Source organism: Chiloscyllium punctatum, chromosome 35 (genome assembly GCF_047496795.1).
Source record: "Chiloscyllium punctatum isolate Juve2018m chromosome 35, sChiPun1.3, whole genome shotgun sequence".
Classification (NCBI taxonomy): Eukaryota; Metazoa; Chordata; class Chondrichthyes; order Orectolobiformes; family Hemiscylliidae; genus Chiloscyllium; species Chiloscyllium punctatum.
Window position 1 is genome coordinate 17,553,086 of NC_092773.1, and position 16,260 is coordinate 17,569,345.

Consider the following 16,260-nt stretch of genomic DNA (forward strand, 5'->3'; position numbering starts at 1 on the left):
CCTGCTGAGTTTCTCTCGCAACTTCTGCTTTTGATTTAAAAAAGCTATTTCATGTCAAAAGGCTGTCCTCTTCAACAGACTTCAAACATACAAAAGAATAAAGAATTAATATATCTAACTGTTGTTCCAATCTTTAAATCAAACATTTTCCCATGAGATAGGAATAAATAAACACATGAAAAAAAAAGAGATAGGACACAGTTTGTGTGTAGCATTAACACAGGCATCAATTGGTCCTTTTGAAGGAAGCATTTCATATGCACTTCCATTATTAAATTTAAAATCTGGCAATAAAACTTCTGAGGTAGATCCATATATTTGAAAGACACCTTGGTAAATATACCTACTTATTCAATTGATCGTCTTGATTGGGGACTAATGGTTATTTGTTCTTGGTGAAGTTCAAGATATTTTAAGTCAGTGTTCATCAAATCAGAGGACTTTGACAAGTTTCAGAAAAGGTATAAACTTAACATAATTGAAAGTTCAAAGCATTAGAGTGATAGCTGGAAGGTTAAATTCTATTTTACAAAACAGAAGTCCCAGGACAATCTGAGATCAAGGTAACCTCATACACACACACTACACGTACACAGACGTGTGTTTAATCATAATGACAATATTCAAAGGAAGTTGACAACTTGCTTCAGGCAACCTCAGGCAAACTATATGCTTTAAAAGAAACATGTCATATAATGCTCGTGTCACAGATGATAACCCAGATCACAGAATGTTTGAGCAATAATTTGATATGTTCAGTTTTCATCATAACCTTGGACAACGATAGCATTTTTTTAAACAAAGACAAACAGCACGTGTTTTAATATCGGGCTTCACATTAGTCAGTCATGGCTGTCCCTATCGTGATTTGACAGAAAGTATCAAAATTACCGGAAGGTCATCTTTAATATATTCTTGATGGTGTTAATTGTGGCATCTTAAATTCTTGAAAATAATGTTAAGCACTGCCGTGCTCGACTTCATTCTTGATGACACTGGCAAGTTGCAGTTAATTACACTCCATGCACTGTGCTCCTGCGGTAATTGATTTGGCTTGGAAACTATTGATCCAATTTGAACTGGTCTGTGTAAGACAGATGAAAGGCAAGCTCATTTAATCATCAAATAAATTTTAGACAAGAACAGCAGATTCAAATTTGACTTATCAATGTGTACATAAGAGAAAGGTGGTTGGAATCGCTTAACTGATACTTTCCAACCATTTAACTCGGTAACAATGTGACAGATTCTGGATTAGTGGTGCTGGAAGAGCACAGCAGTTCAGGCAGCATCCAAGGAGCTTCGAAATCGACGTTTCGGGCAAAAGCCCTTATTCCTGATGAAGGGTTTTTGCTCGAAACGTCGATTTCGAAGCTCCTTGGATGCTGCCTGAACTGCTGTGCTCTTCCAGCACCACTAATCCAGAATCTGGCTTCCAGCATCTGCAGTCATTGTTTTTACCTTAACAATGTGACAGACAACAGGAGAAAGGGCTTTGTTGTCTTTCAATTTTGATCCACCTTTCAACATCATTTGAACTTCGAGGTGCATTACTCTTGTCCAAACCACCCCCTATCCTTGAATTCCAATGGTGCTCAAAGATTGAGCAAATTCAGTCTTTACAATACTCATTGACTGCATTTCACTAGCCCTTTGCACTCAGCACTTTCAAAGGTTCACAATCCTCTGAGTGAAGAAATTAGACCAGGTTGGCTGGTCCTATTTGTCCTTCTCCTTCCTAGTTTTCCAGCTGGCAGAAGCAAACTCTCAGGGCCCATCCACTCAAAGTCTCCAACAATTTGATATGTTCCCGTGAGTTCATCTCCAATCTTCTGAACTCCAGAGAAAATAGCCCATTCTCCTAAGTTTCTTCTGAGGACAGCTGTCTCAGCACAAGACTAAATCTACTCAACTGCTAGCCGCATTTCTTAGGACAAGCAAACTACAAAGGGGTTGAATGGCAGAGGAGACTCCATGTGTTGAGTGGCCTACGGTCTGTTCCAATATCTTATTGTATCATCACATGTACTGAGAACTTGGTCTATGAACACACACAGAGTGAAATCCAATAAAATCAGAGATAACAGTAATATTTGTACAAATTTCATGAAGCTACAATGATGGTGATCAAGGAAACTGACAACTCGCAACAGGCAACCCCATAGCTGAAGGCTGAACATCACACTGTTGCGGAGAGAAACAGCAATCTATAGGCCATAGAGAATTGTGTCACATTGCTAAGAAGACTAACAATTTGCAGAGTGCATGCTGTGGTTCCACCGATGCCCTGCATAACTCTTCCAAAATTTATTATTACTTTCAAACCCCAACAGGATAAAGGCTAATATACATTCTGGCTTGTTATTTTCTTGCTGTATTTACACATGATGTTATGATCCCTGCAGAGATAAAAGACTAATGAATGCATCAAATGATTATCAAGAAAACCAGTGAACTAAAACTTCCCTTTATTTGGCTTTTACTCAAAAAATCAATTGTAAGTCAACGGACAAATTGCGGTTTCATATCAACCATAAATTACACATTAGAACGCAGACACAATAAAGTCAAAAGTCAACGATTTACTTTCGAGTCCACTCAACATGCATGGCAATGACTTCAAAGCTCTGAATTCTCTCCAGTAGAATTTATGCTTTTTTTTAGGGCTTAGACTAATTCCCCGTTGACAACAGTCAAACAACCCCAGTTCGCAGATACGGTCTTCACCAAAATGCTGCATGCAAGCAAAAGCTCAATTCTGCTTTGAACGTGTCGATGGTGTGAATTAAGTCATCTTATCACCCAACAAACTGAAACAACTGCACCAACTGTATATTTGCCTTTACTCAGATCTGGGATTCAGTTTGTACTGCACCATTCAGATCTGAGTTTTAAAGGCTCTGTGTTTTTTTTTATCTGCATTAAACTCATGTCAGGCTCCTCTGAAACCTTAAATTTCTCTTGCCATTCCGGTTTTAGTTTACCTAGAAACCAAAAAGTTTGGATTCATTTCACTTAGCCTAAGTTTCTGTTTCAGTTCCAATTCAAATCTGTCAGAAAAAACTATAAACTTTGAAATTATGTATTCTATCATTATGAACTTTGTATGTTTCTAGGAAATGTTGTAAGATCAAAATTATATTAGGTTTTGAACGGAATTATTTCACCACGTTGTACGTGATGTAATATTCATCTATCTGACACCATTATGCTCCCTTGATTTTAATCACTACTGTCCTCTTTGCATTTTGTAAAATAAAATAGCATCAATTCCACTGAGTAAGAAAAATAGTAGCCACAGTTCTGCTTTAAGTTGTTCTTTAATTGATGTGTTCAAGTTGTTAATATTCCTAAGAATAATTAAATCCAGAACTTTGAGAATCAGAGATAAGAAGAAATCACTTGGCCCATCAAAGCAGATCTCTTTCATGCATTAACTCTCCCACCATGGGATCGAATTATGCTTGAGTGAACTCCAAATTCTTGCTTTTTGCCTTGTTTGTAAATTATTTCACACATCTATCACAGATTCCTCTGTTACTAAAAACACTTTATTTCACCACAGTAACAACTGTATCTGTCTCTCTGTTGCTCTCCCTTTCTGGCACCAATATCCTTATTTCTGTCTGTATGATTTAGAGGCCTGACTTCTCCAACAGTAACCTAGCTAGCCAAAAAAGGTAATTTTTCCTGAAGTAATTGTTCCACATTAATTATTCACTGAATTCTACTGATGTCTCTTGGTCCTATTTCCTTGCTTTACTTTGCAGAAATAATCTGGATTTAATTTATCTCTAATGTTTAATATTTTGCATGCTTCAAAGTGAAATCTGTGAAAAATATTTAGCATGTTGCTTTAATTTGCTTCACTTCATTTAACATTTTTATTCCAATAGAGTTAGGTTACTCCAGTATTTCTAAGAGACGTTAGGTAATCATAAACAGACTCAAGAATCACTCTTATAAATGCTCTTGCATAAAATAATATATTCTGAACAAATTTCCGTTGTCTCCAAGACTAGCAAGCTACGTTGTCCTGAAACATGGCATTTTGGTGCCTGTGAAATGATGGCTGGTAGGTTTTAAAATAACAGATTGGTTTAGATATATGGTTGATCATTGATGCTTGAAATGAAGCAACTGATCTGCTGATCCACTGTTAAATTTTTGCTGACAAATCAGTCAGTTAACCGATGTTGGTCGTTAACTGACAAGAGAACTCTGTACAGCAGTACAGTACTGCCTGATGTCCTTGGCAAAGGGGCCCTTTTAAATTATAAATTGATTCTAGCATCAAATGATATTAAAACAGCTCATTAAAGACATTACAATAGTATGATGACTGCAGTCAGATCTATTAGGACTGCTAAAGGATTCCATTTGCATCTGGTGCCCATTTAATATTTTGTTAAAAATGATGGTTTTATAACGTACAATGCACGTGCATTTGCAGTGAACCTTACATTTGCCAGGCAAAAGAGGATCTGGAGACAGTGAGTGCACTGGCTTCCAGATGAACAGGTAGCTCAAAAACTTATGGATTTTCCTTCAGGTCATTCTAGAAAACTGTCATCTTTCTCGAAGATACCGGCTGTATGCTGTTCATCACAGACCAATTGCTGGCGCGATAATAAATGTGATGCAGAGAAAGAAAATTACATTTTTCTGTTCTGCTCAGTGAAAATATGCCTGTTTGTAATTGCCCAAAGATCATGAGGCAGGACCCTTTGTTTCACTCCCTTATTGGGACCATTGCATTCTTTACAATCCAAGTTAATTGTTTAAAAATATTTTTAAGCATTGTGGAGCTCAAGTTTTCACTTGATCATTTTCCACATCAGTGTCCTTTGCTTTGAGATATTTTATTGACACCACTCGAGTTTTAAAATTAAAAGTTTGGTGCTTTTTTGTGCATATTATCTGATTTAATGTTTTAATTCTGAGCAATGTCACTGTCTGCTGCCTCACAGCACCAGAGACCTGGGTTCAATTCCCTCGTCAGGCGACTGTCTGGAGTTTGCACGTTCTCCCTGTGTCTGCGTGGGTTTCCTCCGGGTGCTCTGGTTTCCTCCCACAGTCCAAAGATGTGCAGGTCAGGTGAATTGGCCATGCTAAATTGCCCATAGTGTTAGGTAAGGGGTAAATGTATGGGTGGGTTGCGCTTCGGTGGGTCGGTGTGAACTTGTTGGGCCGAAGGGCCTGTTTCCACACTGTAAGTAATCTAATCTAATCAAATTATGTTTGCATGAATTCCTCAATTTAAATCAAAAGTAGCTTCAGCCCACTTATTCTAAGCAGTGTTAATGACACCATTGCAAATAATTCATGGAAGAATTTGATAGGAACTCATTATAAACAGCATAGAATACTGCAATATCTGTTTTTTGCTTTGCAATTTTTTCCAAATTAAGTCACATGGCTTAAGGTTACCCCAATTTAAAATCATGAAAGCCAACATTTAATGTATCCTTTGTTGATATTATTTCTAGTTTTCCACTGGAGTATGCGTCATGACTTTGTTCCCATTGGAAACATCAATAACCTGCCAAAGTTAAAGGTGAAAGGAATCTCTACATGCAATGCAGATCAGTCATCTGAGAAAACAATATGCTGTGTGATAAATGCAAGAAGCAATAAGCAATAAGCTTACTGAAGGTTTTTTGTGAGAATGGATGTAGAGAACATGCAACTACTTACCTGGGAGTCTATAACCTGGACACATAAATATAAGGGAGTCACATACAGGTCAAAGAAATATCAAGAGCCAAATTTTGTTTCAGTGAAACTTATTGTCATAGCGAATGAGTGGAGTAGACAGCACAGAGATATATCTGGCAAGGCTTGAAGCACGTACAAGGAGAAGGAAGTAGAAAATCTGGCGGCAGGTTGGGAGAGGTCATTGATGGGGCAGGTGATTTGTGAACATTATAAACACGAGCATTGATCTGCAGCTTTGAATGGCCAGTTTTTGTGATGCAGACTCTGTACAATGCTAATCTGGTCTTGAATTTTTTACACGAAACATTTGCAGAATGAAATTATTTCAACACTCAGTGACCTGAGGTTGTTACAACTCACTCCAAGACTTCAAGTTACTGTGGCAAAATGCATGTTGTCATGTGGAGCTATGGATATTGAAGGGAGAGGATCCAACTTTTGTTCCTTCATGTGGTTGTCCAGGAGTTCGAGTTACAAAGGGGGGGGTGGATTAGGCTTGGACTTTTTTTCACTGGAGCGAAGGAGATTGAAAGGTGACTTTATAGAGGTTTATACAATAATGAGGGGCATCGACAAGGTGAATGGCAATGTCTTTTCCTTAGGGTGGGGGATTTTAAGACAAGGGAGCATATTTTTAAGGTGAGAAGAGAATTTTTTTTAAAAATGTAGGGTACATCTTTTTTACATAGAGTGGTTCCTGTGTGAAATGAACTTCCAGAGGAAGTGGTGGATTTGGGTACAGTTTCAGTGTTTAAAGAACATTTAGATAAGTACATGAATAAGAAATGTTTGGAGGGATATGTGCCAAGTGTAAGCAGGTGGGACTAGTATAGTTTGTGATTATGGTCAGCATGGACTGGTTGGACTGAAGGGTCTTCTTCCGTGCTGTATAGCTTTATGACTCTGTCGCAGTGCATATTTCCAAACCACAATTTGTTTGCAATAAACAGTTATATTAGTGTCCAATGCAGAATCCTGATGAACATCTTCTTTTAACTTGTCAGTCAAGTAAGTTGCGGACTATGGGCAGATTGACAAAATTTTTCATATTAGTGACGACTCTGGGAATAGTGGGGCTAGATTTCCATGGCTCTATCTCACTATGTCATGACAATGGAATGTGGACAACATTGACAAAACCAGCATTTATTGGCCTTTCCTAAATGCCTTTGAGAAGCTGGTGTTGAGCTGCTTTCTTGAGCTGCATTATAAATCACACAACACTAGGTTATTGTCCAACAGGTTTATTTGGAAGTACAAGCTTTCGGAGTGCTGCTCCTTCATTAGGTAGCTCATGGGGCAGGATCACAGGATACAGAATTTATAGTAAAAGACCAAAGTGTCATACAACTGATACAATGTACTGAACAAACTTAGATTGCTGTTAAATCTTTAGTCACTTAGAATGTATTTTATTCATTCTATTTTGTTCAAATTTGCAGATTTGTATTTGGAGATACATTTTATTTCATTCAAAAAGCATACAGTCTGCAGACAGTCAGTCCATGTGATACTTTATCAATTCCTACTTTGGAAATAGAACCGGTCTGAGTTAAGGTTGGAATGCAGACAGACTCTAACCTCACACCTTTAATGTGTTGTCTGAACTGAGATGTCACCTTTTCTTTTGAAACGTTAACTTATCTTGGGAATGTGACTCAAAAGAAGTTCTGGGATTTACATATTAATGAATTGAAACCTACAACCCATTCTGAGTAAAGACTCAACAGCAATCTAGATTTGTTCAGTACATCGCATCAGTTGTATGACACTTTGATCTTTTACTATAATTCTGTGTCCTATGATCCTGCCCCACTAGCTACCTGACAAAGGAGCAGCACTCCGAAAGCTTGTACTTCCAAATAAACCTGTTGGACTATCATCTGGTGTTATGTGATTTTTATCTTTGTCCACCCTCATCCAGCACTGGTACCTCCACATCATTCTTGCACTGCTGCAGTCCATCTTGTGCAGGTCGACCCAGAATGCTGTTTAGGAGGAAGTACCAGAATTTTGACCTTGCAATGCTGAAGGAACAGTGATGCATTTCCATGTCAGGATGGTGTCTGGCTTGGAAAGGAACTTGCAGTTGGTGTGCTCCAATCTACCCGTTGGTCCATGTCCTTCCAAGTGTTGGAGGTCATGGGTTTGAATGGTGCTCCCAAAAAGGGTTGCTGCAGTGCATCTTGTCAATGGTGGTGAGTGAATGATAAAAAAAGGTGGCGAATAGGCTGCCATTCAAGTAGGTTACATTGATTGGAATGATATGGAGCTTCGTGAGAGTTGTCACATCTCCACTCATCCAGGCAGGTGGAGAGTATTCTATCAAACCCTTGACTTATGTTTCCTGATTGAGACTTCAGCAATTCAAATATTCTCCTTTTCAACCTCCTGAGGTTGAATGGCATTGTAGGAACACAAATCCCATCACTAAATGTGTCCTCACATCGTTAGCTACTGACTAAGACATTGCGCATCAGGTTTAATTTTTATCAACACCTCGAATGGAGCACTTTCTTTGAACTCAATGCAAGATTGAAAGTGTGGACCCCTTTTTGTGAGGCAAATTGCAATGTGGAATACGTCAGCTGTGACAATTTGAGACAAATCACATACTGCCTCCATGTCCCGATTGCTGGGCTGTTAATGTTGAAATGGCAGTCTGCGCATTTAACTTACCGAGTGGCACACTGGCAGCATCACTAGCTCTGGGCTATAAAATCCCGGTTCAAGTCCCATCTGAGGGTGTGGTGGCCATGGAAGTGTGTCAGAACATGTTGAGGCAACTGACTGAAAACAAATTATCAGAAGGCTTGGGTTCAACTCACATTTACTCTAGAGGAATGCCACAATGCATCCAAACAGGATGATTCGTTCAGATTCTGTGATACAGTGGCAGCAACCCTGCTTCTGGGCAAGAAACTCCCAGTTCAAAGGCCATACCAAATGTATTATAACAAGTCGATTAAAATTCTTACTCATGGATACTTTCCCAGGAAATTGAAGGGCCAATATAAAAACTTGTCACATTTATATGAGTGCGGTTAGCTGAAACAGTCCTTGTCTCTGAGTTCACCTTGCGTCTGGGAAAAAGCTTTTATTTGCACTTGGGGCTATTTTCAGAAAGTTCATGCAATTTATTGTACTCGTTCCTTTCAATGCTAGACACTCATAGCAAAAGGTCACCTGCGTTCCATCAACTGAACATTGGTGAGGCCAAATGTATTCCCCATTGGCAGAACGATGCATTGACCTCTGGTTGAAAGTGTGCAACTTCTGCACCTTCAGGGAGATTCTCACTCTCCACTGACAAGTCGCACAAGACTGATTTTCACTCCAAATACTGAGAATCCTCTTAACCAGGGAAATTAGTTTCCTTTTTATAAGTGGTAAATCTGACACTTGACTGCATCACTGCAGTTTAAGTCACCGAGGATGACAGGATTATGAGACAATGGAATACATCTTAGGGATGCAAAAAAATAGTAAAACACAACATCAAAATTCCAACACAAAAGAATCATTACTGAAAGAGCTAAGAAGCCATGCATTCTGTGGGCAAGACAAATTGTGAAATCACACTATGCCAAGTCACAAGCCTATCTTTATCAGCATCCATCCTGGCTACTGAATACTATTTTCAATATCTGCTGACAGAGCTTGGAACAAAAGAGACTGCAATTACAGATTTCAGCCCAGTCCCTTAAAATAAAAGCATAGCTCAGTCAGTGGTGATTAAATTGCAGTTGCTGTTGATCACATTTGAGTTGCTTATGAATTAACAAATCCAAGAAAAAGATACAGGAGCTGAACATTAACGACAATATTTTTGCTGATAACTTTGATGAGAATGGCCAGAAGACATTAATTGTGCTGAATTTTTTAAATGCCTGATCAAGATCTGAAGCTAGTGCTATGTAGGATTGGAAAAAATATCTGGACAAGAACACATTACTGGACCTATCCATTTCACAGTAATAAGCAGAGAGAACAGCATAATTCGATTCTCTCACTTCTGAATCAGTTCTTTATGTCCTCTATTCATTGTCTCTTCGTGCCTATGACTCCATTCATTATCCACAAGTGGAAATGATGAGATATAATGTCCCAGGCAACAAAGCGATACGATTGTGGGTGAAATGATATAGTTAGTTTCTTCAATCTGCATTGCTCAGCTCTGTGCAGAGCATAGGCTGATGAAAAATGCCCAATTCCATTGTCAACCTTGATTCTGGTGTGTTTTCTGGCCTACTATACACTATGATTTCTGTGCAATCTGTCAAGCACTCCATGTGAATGTGATAAGAATGAAGAAATTGGGCTGCAAGCCTTCTGAGAAGGACACAGAACCACAGAATCATAGAATAGCTATTGCACAGAAGAAGGCCATTTGAACCATCGTGCCATGCTGTCTCTGCGGTGGAGCAATGTATCTCATGCCTCTCCGCCATCTTTTTCCTTAAATCCTGACAATCATTTTACTTTGTATAATTATTCAATGTACTTTCAAAGGCCTTGATGATACATGCCTCTGTCAGACTCTTCAGTAGATCATTCCAGATCCCAACTATTTGTTGCACAAAGAAATGTTTCTCCTGATGTCATCATCGCTTCTTTGACCAATCACCTATCATCTGTATCCAGTGGTCCTCAACCCTTCCACCAGAGGGAATACTTTCTCCTTATTCACTCATCTAGATCTCTCCAGGATTATGAAAATATCATCAAATCTTCTCTCATCTTTCCTTCTCCAAATAGGTCAATTTCCACTCTCTAATCTATCCCTGTTGGTAAAGTTCCTCAGACCCACTCTCATAAGTTTTTTTCTGCACTCTCTCCCTCCTAGGTGTACTGCCCAGAAATGGACGCAATACGTTTTTGCAGAAAACATCCTCACTTTTGTACTCTTTATCCTATTTATCAAACCCAGTAGTCCTTATTCATAATAAAATCTAAAGAACTGCAGATACTGGAACTTGCAGATGCGGAGCTTTTCCAGCAATTCCTATTTTTGTCAGCCTTAATTCATGCTTAATTAACAAGTTTCTCAATTTGTTCTGCTACTGTCAATGACTTGTGCACATATTCACTGAGGTCCTGATGCAGTGCTGGTGGCCCTACCTCGAGGTCAGAAGGACTGGATTCAATTGTTACCTGTCCCCAAGATATGTCCATCATAAATGTCTGAACACGGTGGGGTTTTTTTTTTAAACTCTACTGGCCTTCTTTCCTGCACCATCGTTAGAATTGCATCCTTCATTTTACATTATCCCTCCTCATTTTTCCAACCAAATTAAGACACTTCAAGCTTCTTTGCATTAAATTCCAATCTCCCACTTGTCTGTCTGTTTTAGCAGCCTTCCAAAGTATTTTTGAAATTATGAATAGGCATCTCCTTGTTGACAATACTTCCAAGTTATCTGCAACATGTGAAATTGTACCCTGTACACCAAGTTACAGGCCATCAATATAGACAAAGATGTCTGACCACTGGGGATGAAAAATATGTCACTGGAAAAGCGCAGCAGGTCAGGCAGCATCAAAGGAGCAGGAGAATCGACGTTTCGGGTATAAGCCCTTCTTCAGGAGATCTCCAGTTTACATTTTCCACCTGTTTATAAAGCAATTGTTCACCACAAATTACCATCCCGGAAGCTCAGTCAATTTGTAGATTTGTCACTTATGTCAACTTCAATCCCATGGCCTTAACTTTACTGACAGTTTGTTACATGACTCTTTATCAAGTAACAACTGGAAATCCATGTACAACTGGAGTGCACTCATCAATCCTCTCTGTTATGTCATTAAGAAACTCAGACTGATTGGTTAAATATGATTTGCCCTTGACAAATCAATGTTGGATTTCTTCAATTATTCCACATTTGTCCAAGTGATTGATAACTTGGTCTTGAATTATTATTTCAAAAATGTTGCCCACTTCCAAGATTACACTGGCATGTAAATGCACAGCTTACCACTGAACCTATTTTTGAATCAAGTTGTAACATTTGCAATTCTCAAATGCCCTGACATCACTCCTGCATTTGAGAAGGATTGAAAAATTATGACCAATTATGACCATCTGGTTCCAGGGGCTTATCAATATAAGCGTTGCCAGCTTCTTCAATAGATCTTTTTTCTCTATGTTCAGGTCTCAGTGGCCTCCTCTGTTATGATGAATTGGGGCAGTATATTTTTCCTTTGCATATACAGGTGCAAAATAATTACTTGCAGCCTTTGTGCACAAATGTTCTTTTTTGATTAAAGTTCTGCAACTGGTCTGGCATCATGTTCCATCTGTGGAAAAGAGGCCCAAATGTCTGTCACCTTTTAGATGAAGAGTTGTTTTCTAATTTCACTCCTGAAATGTCAGGCCCTAATTTCTAACTTACATTCCAACATTCTTTGCTCTCCAAAAGGACAAATAGTTTCGCCAACAGAATCACACAAACAGGAGGTCGTTCAGCTCAACATGCCTGAGCCAGCTCCCTTATCTAGTCTGGCTGCACTATATGGTGCTGATCTCTTGCCTTTTCCACACAACTCTGTACATCACTATTGTACAGAAAAACTATCAATGCCCTCTTGAATGCCTCGATTGAACCTGCCTCCACATCTACAGTGTCACTTTTACATTCATTCTTGGAATGTAAGCATCCAAAACAAGACCAGCATTTATTGTCTAATGACAACTGCCATAAAGAATTCCTCCTTCACCGTCCAACCAAGTAAATTCCAGGAAATGCAAGCTGAGTTTGTATGACCAGAGAATACCCATTGCAGCCCATGTATTTACTAAATTTCGAAATTGACTTTAGGTTTACCAACTGGATCTGTCCAAATGGATATTCTTTAAGAAACTTTGTAGGCACATGTGTTTGGAGCTTGGCTTTGGGAGATAGAACAGACTTTTTGAACATAACTGACCCCATTTGTTCTTCCACTAGCTTTGAAGTTTCTGTTATATTTCTGGGAACAAGAATACTCTGAAAATATTGTAAAATGGATCAAAAAATTTTGTCCTTAGCACTGCTGCCTCACAGCACCAAGGACGCAGGTTTGATTCCAGTCTCTGGCAACTGTCTGTGTGGAGTTTGCACATTCTCCCCATGTCTGCGTAGGTTTCCTCCGAGTGCTCCGGTTTCCTCCCACAATCCAAAGGTGTGCAGGTTAGGTGAATTGGCCGTGCTAAATTACCCATAGTTTTCAGGAATGTGTAGGTTAGGTGCATTAGTTGGGGATAAATGTACAGTAATTATGTAGGGACTAAGTCTGGGTGGGTTACTCTTCGGAGGATCAGTGTGGACTTGTTGGATCAAATGGCCTGTTTGCACAGCATTTATTGCCCATCCCACACTGTCCTTGAGGACATAATGATGAAACACTTTCTCAAACAGTTGCTCTGTCAATGTAATCAAATTGACAGCCGTGTTCACTATTGCTAACTTTGAGGATTAACTTTTATCCTGAGGTTCATACTGATAAAGAGAAATGCACCAAGATTTTATGCAAGATTTGCTGAACATCTTTGTTTGCTCACCGATTGTGTTACAAATATTTTGTCATCCGTACATTAAGATGGGAAGGTTTGATTCCAACTGGAAGCTAATTATTGTTGAACTGGTAGCATGAAATCAGCACACAATGGTAGAATTCTGTGCTTTCCTCTTGTTTAATTTTTGGCATGGACTAGAATTGTGTTATTTAATGGTTTAGTTGGTCTTTGGTTTCAGAGGTCTCAGAAACAACATCCAGACAATTATAGTTAATCATAGACTGCTGACTGAGTCACATACTAGTCGCAGTTGTATTTGCGCACTTCACACCACAGGTCATTTTTTTCCTGTCCTGAAATAATTTCTGACACCTATTAAGAAAAAAGCTGTGTCCAATAAACATGCATTCGATGATCAAGTGCAAGAAGGAGCCTAAAAAGGCCATGTCTTTGGTCACGTGATCACATACGTCCTAAGATTCTGAATCAAAAGCTATGAAAATCTTATCGTTTATACAATGTGCACTATGCAAACATCATTAAACCATCCCACAAGGCAAAGAAATGGTCTTGGTGGAAATGTTATTTCATGCTCAAAAAAGGAACATGCAGTTGGGGGGGTAGGGGTGGAATTGCTGAAGTAATAATACAATTTCATTCCTGATGACATGGCCATACAAATGTTTAAACCTGAACTTCAAAATGAATGATCCAAGCATGAATTCCAAAAGACTGCAATGCAGTAGTATGTAAAACCTCTTGCAGGCCAGTGAAGTGAGCATGTTGCATGTTCTGAGTGGAATTTTCCAAATAGCCCACTACAAGGACCTGAGCTCATCCCAAACTTCCTCTGTTCCTTTTTTCAGATAACCTTTTCAAATTGACGTCATCGATCTTTCGCCAATTTGGCAAATATCTTTGTCTACACTTTTGCCGCAAAGTTAAACTACTTACGTTTTCAGATCTGAGCTTCTTTGCTGGACATCCTCCATCAATTGGGTGAAGCATGTAGTAAAGTCGAACCTTGCTGGCATGTTTTCGGCTCTGTGGAAAAAAGTCACAAAGATTCACTTTAACCTCTCAAACAACACTTTGCAAAAATGAAATCCCTCCGGCACTCCTCCATTCTATTTTCCAATTATTACAGCATGGAAACAGACTCTTCAGTCCAACTCATGCCTGCAAAGAGAGTCAATGGGGGGGTCACCTAGCTTGTGTAAGCTTTAATAAACTTTAACTGTCTGTCGAAGTTGGTGTGTGTGAATTGCATCTCATGTGTGAAACCTTGGGAAAAGAACCTGACACCTTCAGCCTCTGCCACTCCAGAGAAAACAATCAGAGTTTTTCTAGTCTCTCCTTCGAGCTCATATCATCTAGTGCAATCGGTAAACCTCTTCTGCTCCCTCTCCAAAACCTCACCATCTTTCCGGTAACGTGGCAACCAGAGTTGAATGCAACCTAACCAAAGTCTTATAAAGCTATAATGTGATATCCTGACAGTAATAGATTTGCTGAAAATCATATACTTGATGATAGATGCAGTTAAAAGATGGGCGTTTTGCACATAGTTTTATTTGTGATTTCTGCACTGGTTTACCTCTTTATGTCAGTTGAGCATGCTAGTAACATCAGTACTTCATCGATCAATGAGCAGAATAGGGAGGCAGAATGATGTTCATTAAAGGCTTTTACAAAGATTTAACTTTATAAAATCGGTCACATTGGTGGCAAACTCATCATGCTGAACACTCTCTGGGCTATGACACTGCAATCTCCTTTGTTCTGATTCCGAGAATTTCAATGACTCGTTACTCAATTAAAAACTCTGCAAAGGTTCTCCTGTGCTATTTCACTAAACCTGTTTCATTCTACCTACTGGATGATGTAATAATTTCCCAAAGCAGAAAAGGATTTTGAGATAATGGGACTGGCTTGATCAACTGTATCTCTATGTGCCATGCTTACCGAAATCTGAAAACCATTTGTGAATCCCTTGCAGTGATGGAACACCTACACTCTTTAGAGTGCAGAACAATGGGCTTTATTGAAAATAACTATTGAGAGGATGGCAAGAGAGGTAATTTTATCTGGAACTCTACAGATCCAGGTTTCATGTGTTTTGACATCATTATGATTTTGATCTTTCTGCCCATGCTCAACAACTGCAAGTCACGTAAAGGTACAATTCCCATTATTCTACATTACAGTTCACTGGACTTTAAATGATACATGAAGACATATTCATAAAATCATTATCGACAAGATGCTCTGTGGAAATTCATGAAGGCTCCTTATAAACCCACAACCCATCCAGAAGAACAGTGCAGCAGAAGGTTGGGAACACCACCACCTGCAAGTTATCCCCAAGCCACATAATATCTCACTCTGGAGCTTTACTGGTGTTCCTTCATTAGTGTTGGATTAAAAATCTGGAACTCATTCCCTCACAATCTCTGCAGAACATTGACGGTGATGGTTCATCACCAGTTTCTCCACAGCCATTAGTAATGAGCAATAAATGCTGGACCAACCAGTGAAGCTCATACCCCCTGAATGACGAAAAGAAAGATCCCTGCTCAGAGTTTGTTTGAGAATGCTACAAAGAATGAAGTATTTCACTTCTATTAAATCTGCTTTTATAAAATGTGCAATGAACATAGAAAATGCTGAAAATATTCTGCATCTGGCGTCATCCACAAAAGGAGAATCAAGGTTAACATGCCAGTTTCAGGACCTTTTGGCAGACTGGGAAAAAAATCGGAGCTCTGGCACGTTTTCTGGTAGAATAGAAGCAGGAAAAGACAGGAGAAGAGGGAAAAAGGGAAAATCTGTAATGATGGAAGACAGAAAAGATGAAAACATGAATGGGATGATGTTGCAAGAAAAAAGGAGATGTTTGTTAGGTAAATCAGGAAAGAAGTGTTGGGTTTAGATGTGTGAATGGCAATGGCAGGATCATCACCAGGAGACAGCATTTGCAAAAACTGAAAACAACAGTTTATGACTTGGGACTACTGAACTAAAATTTGAACTTCATCAGGACACTG

The 16,260-nt window shown here is 39.0% G+C and overlaps 1 protein-coding gene across 3 annotated transcripts in view; it reads right to left on the reverse strand.

Annotated features, from left to right (window-relative positions):
• The window catches only part of LOC140459715 (zinc finger matrin-type protein 4-like), a 176,823-nt gene that overhangs the window by 125,640 nt on the left and 34,923 nt on the right, over window positions 1-16,260 (reverse strand). For all 3 annotated transcript variants that reach the window (XM_072554152.1, XM_072554153.1, XM_072554154.1), the window contains exon 3: window positions 14,168-14,257. In XM_072554152.1, coding sequence (XP_072410253.1) covers window positions 14,168-14,257 — 90 coding nt within the window. The remainder of the gene's footprint in view (window positions 1-14,167; window positions 14,258-16,260) is intronic.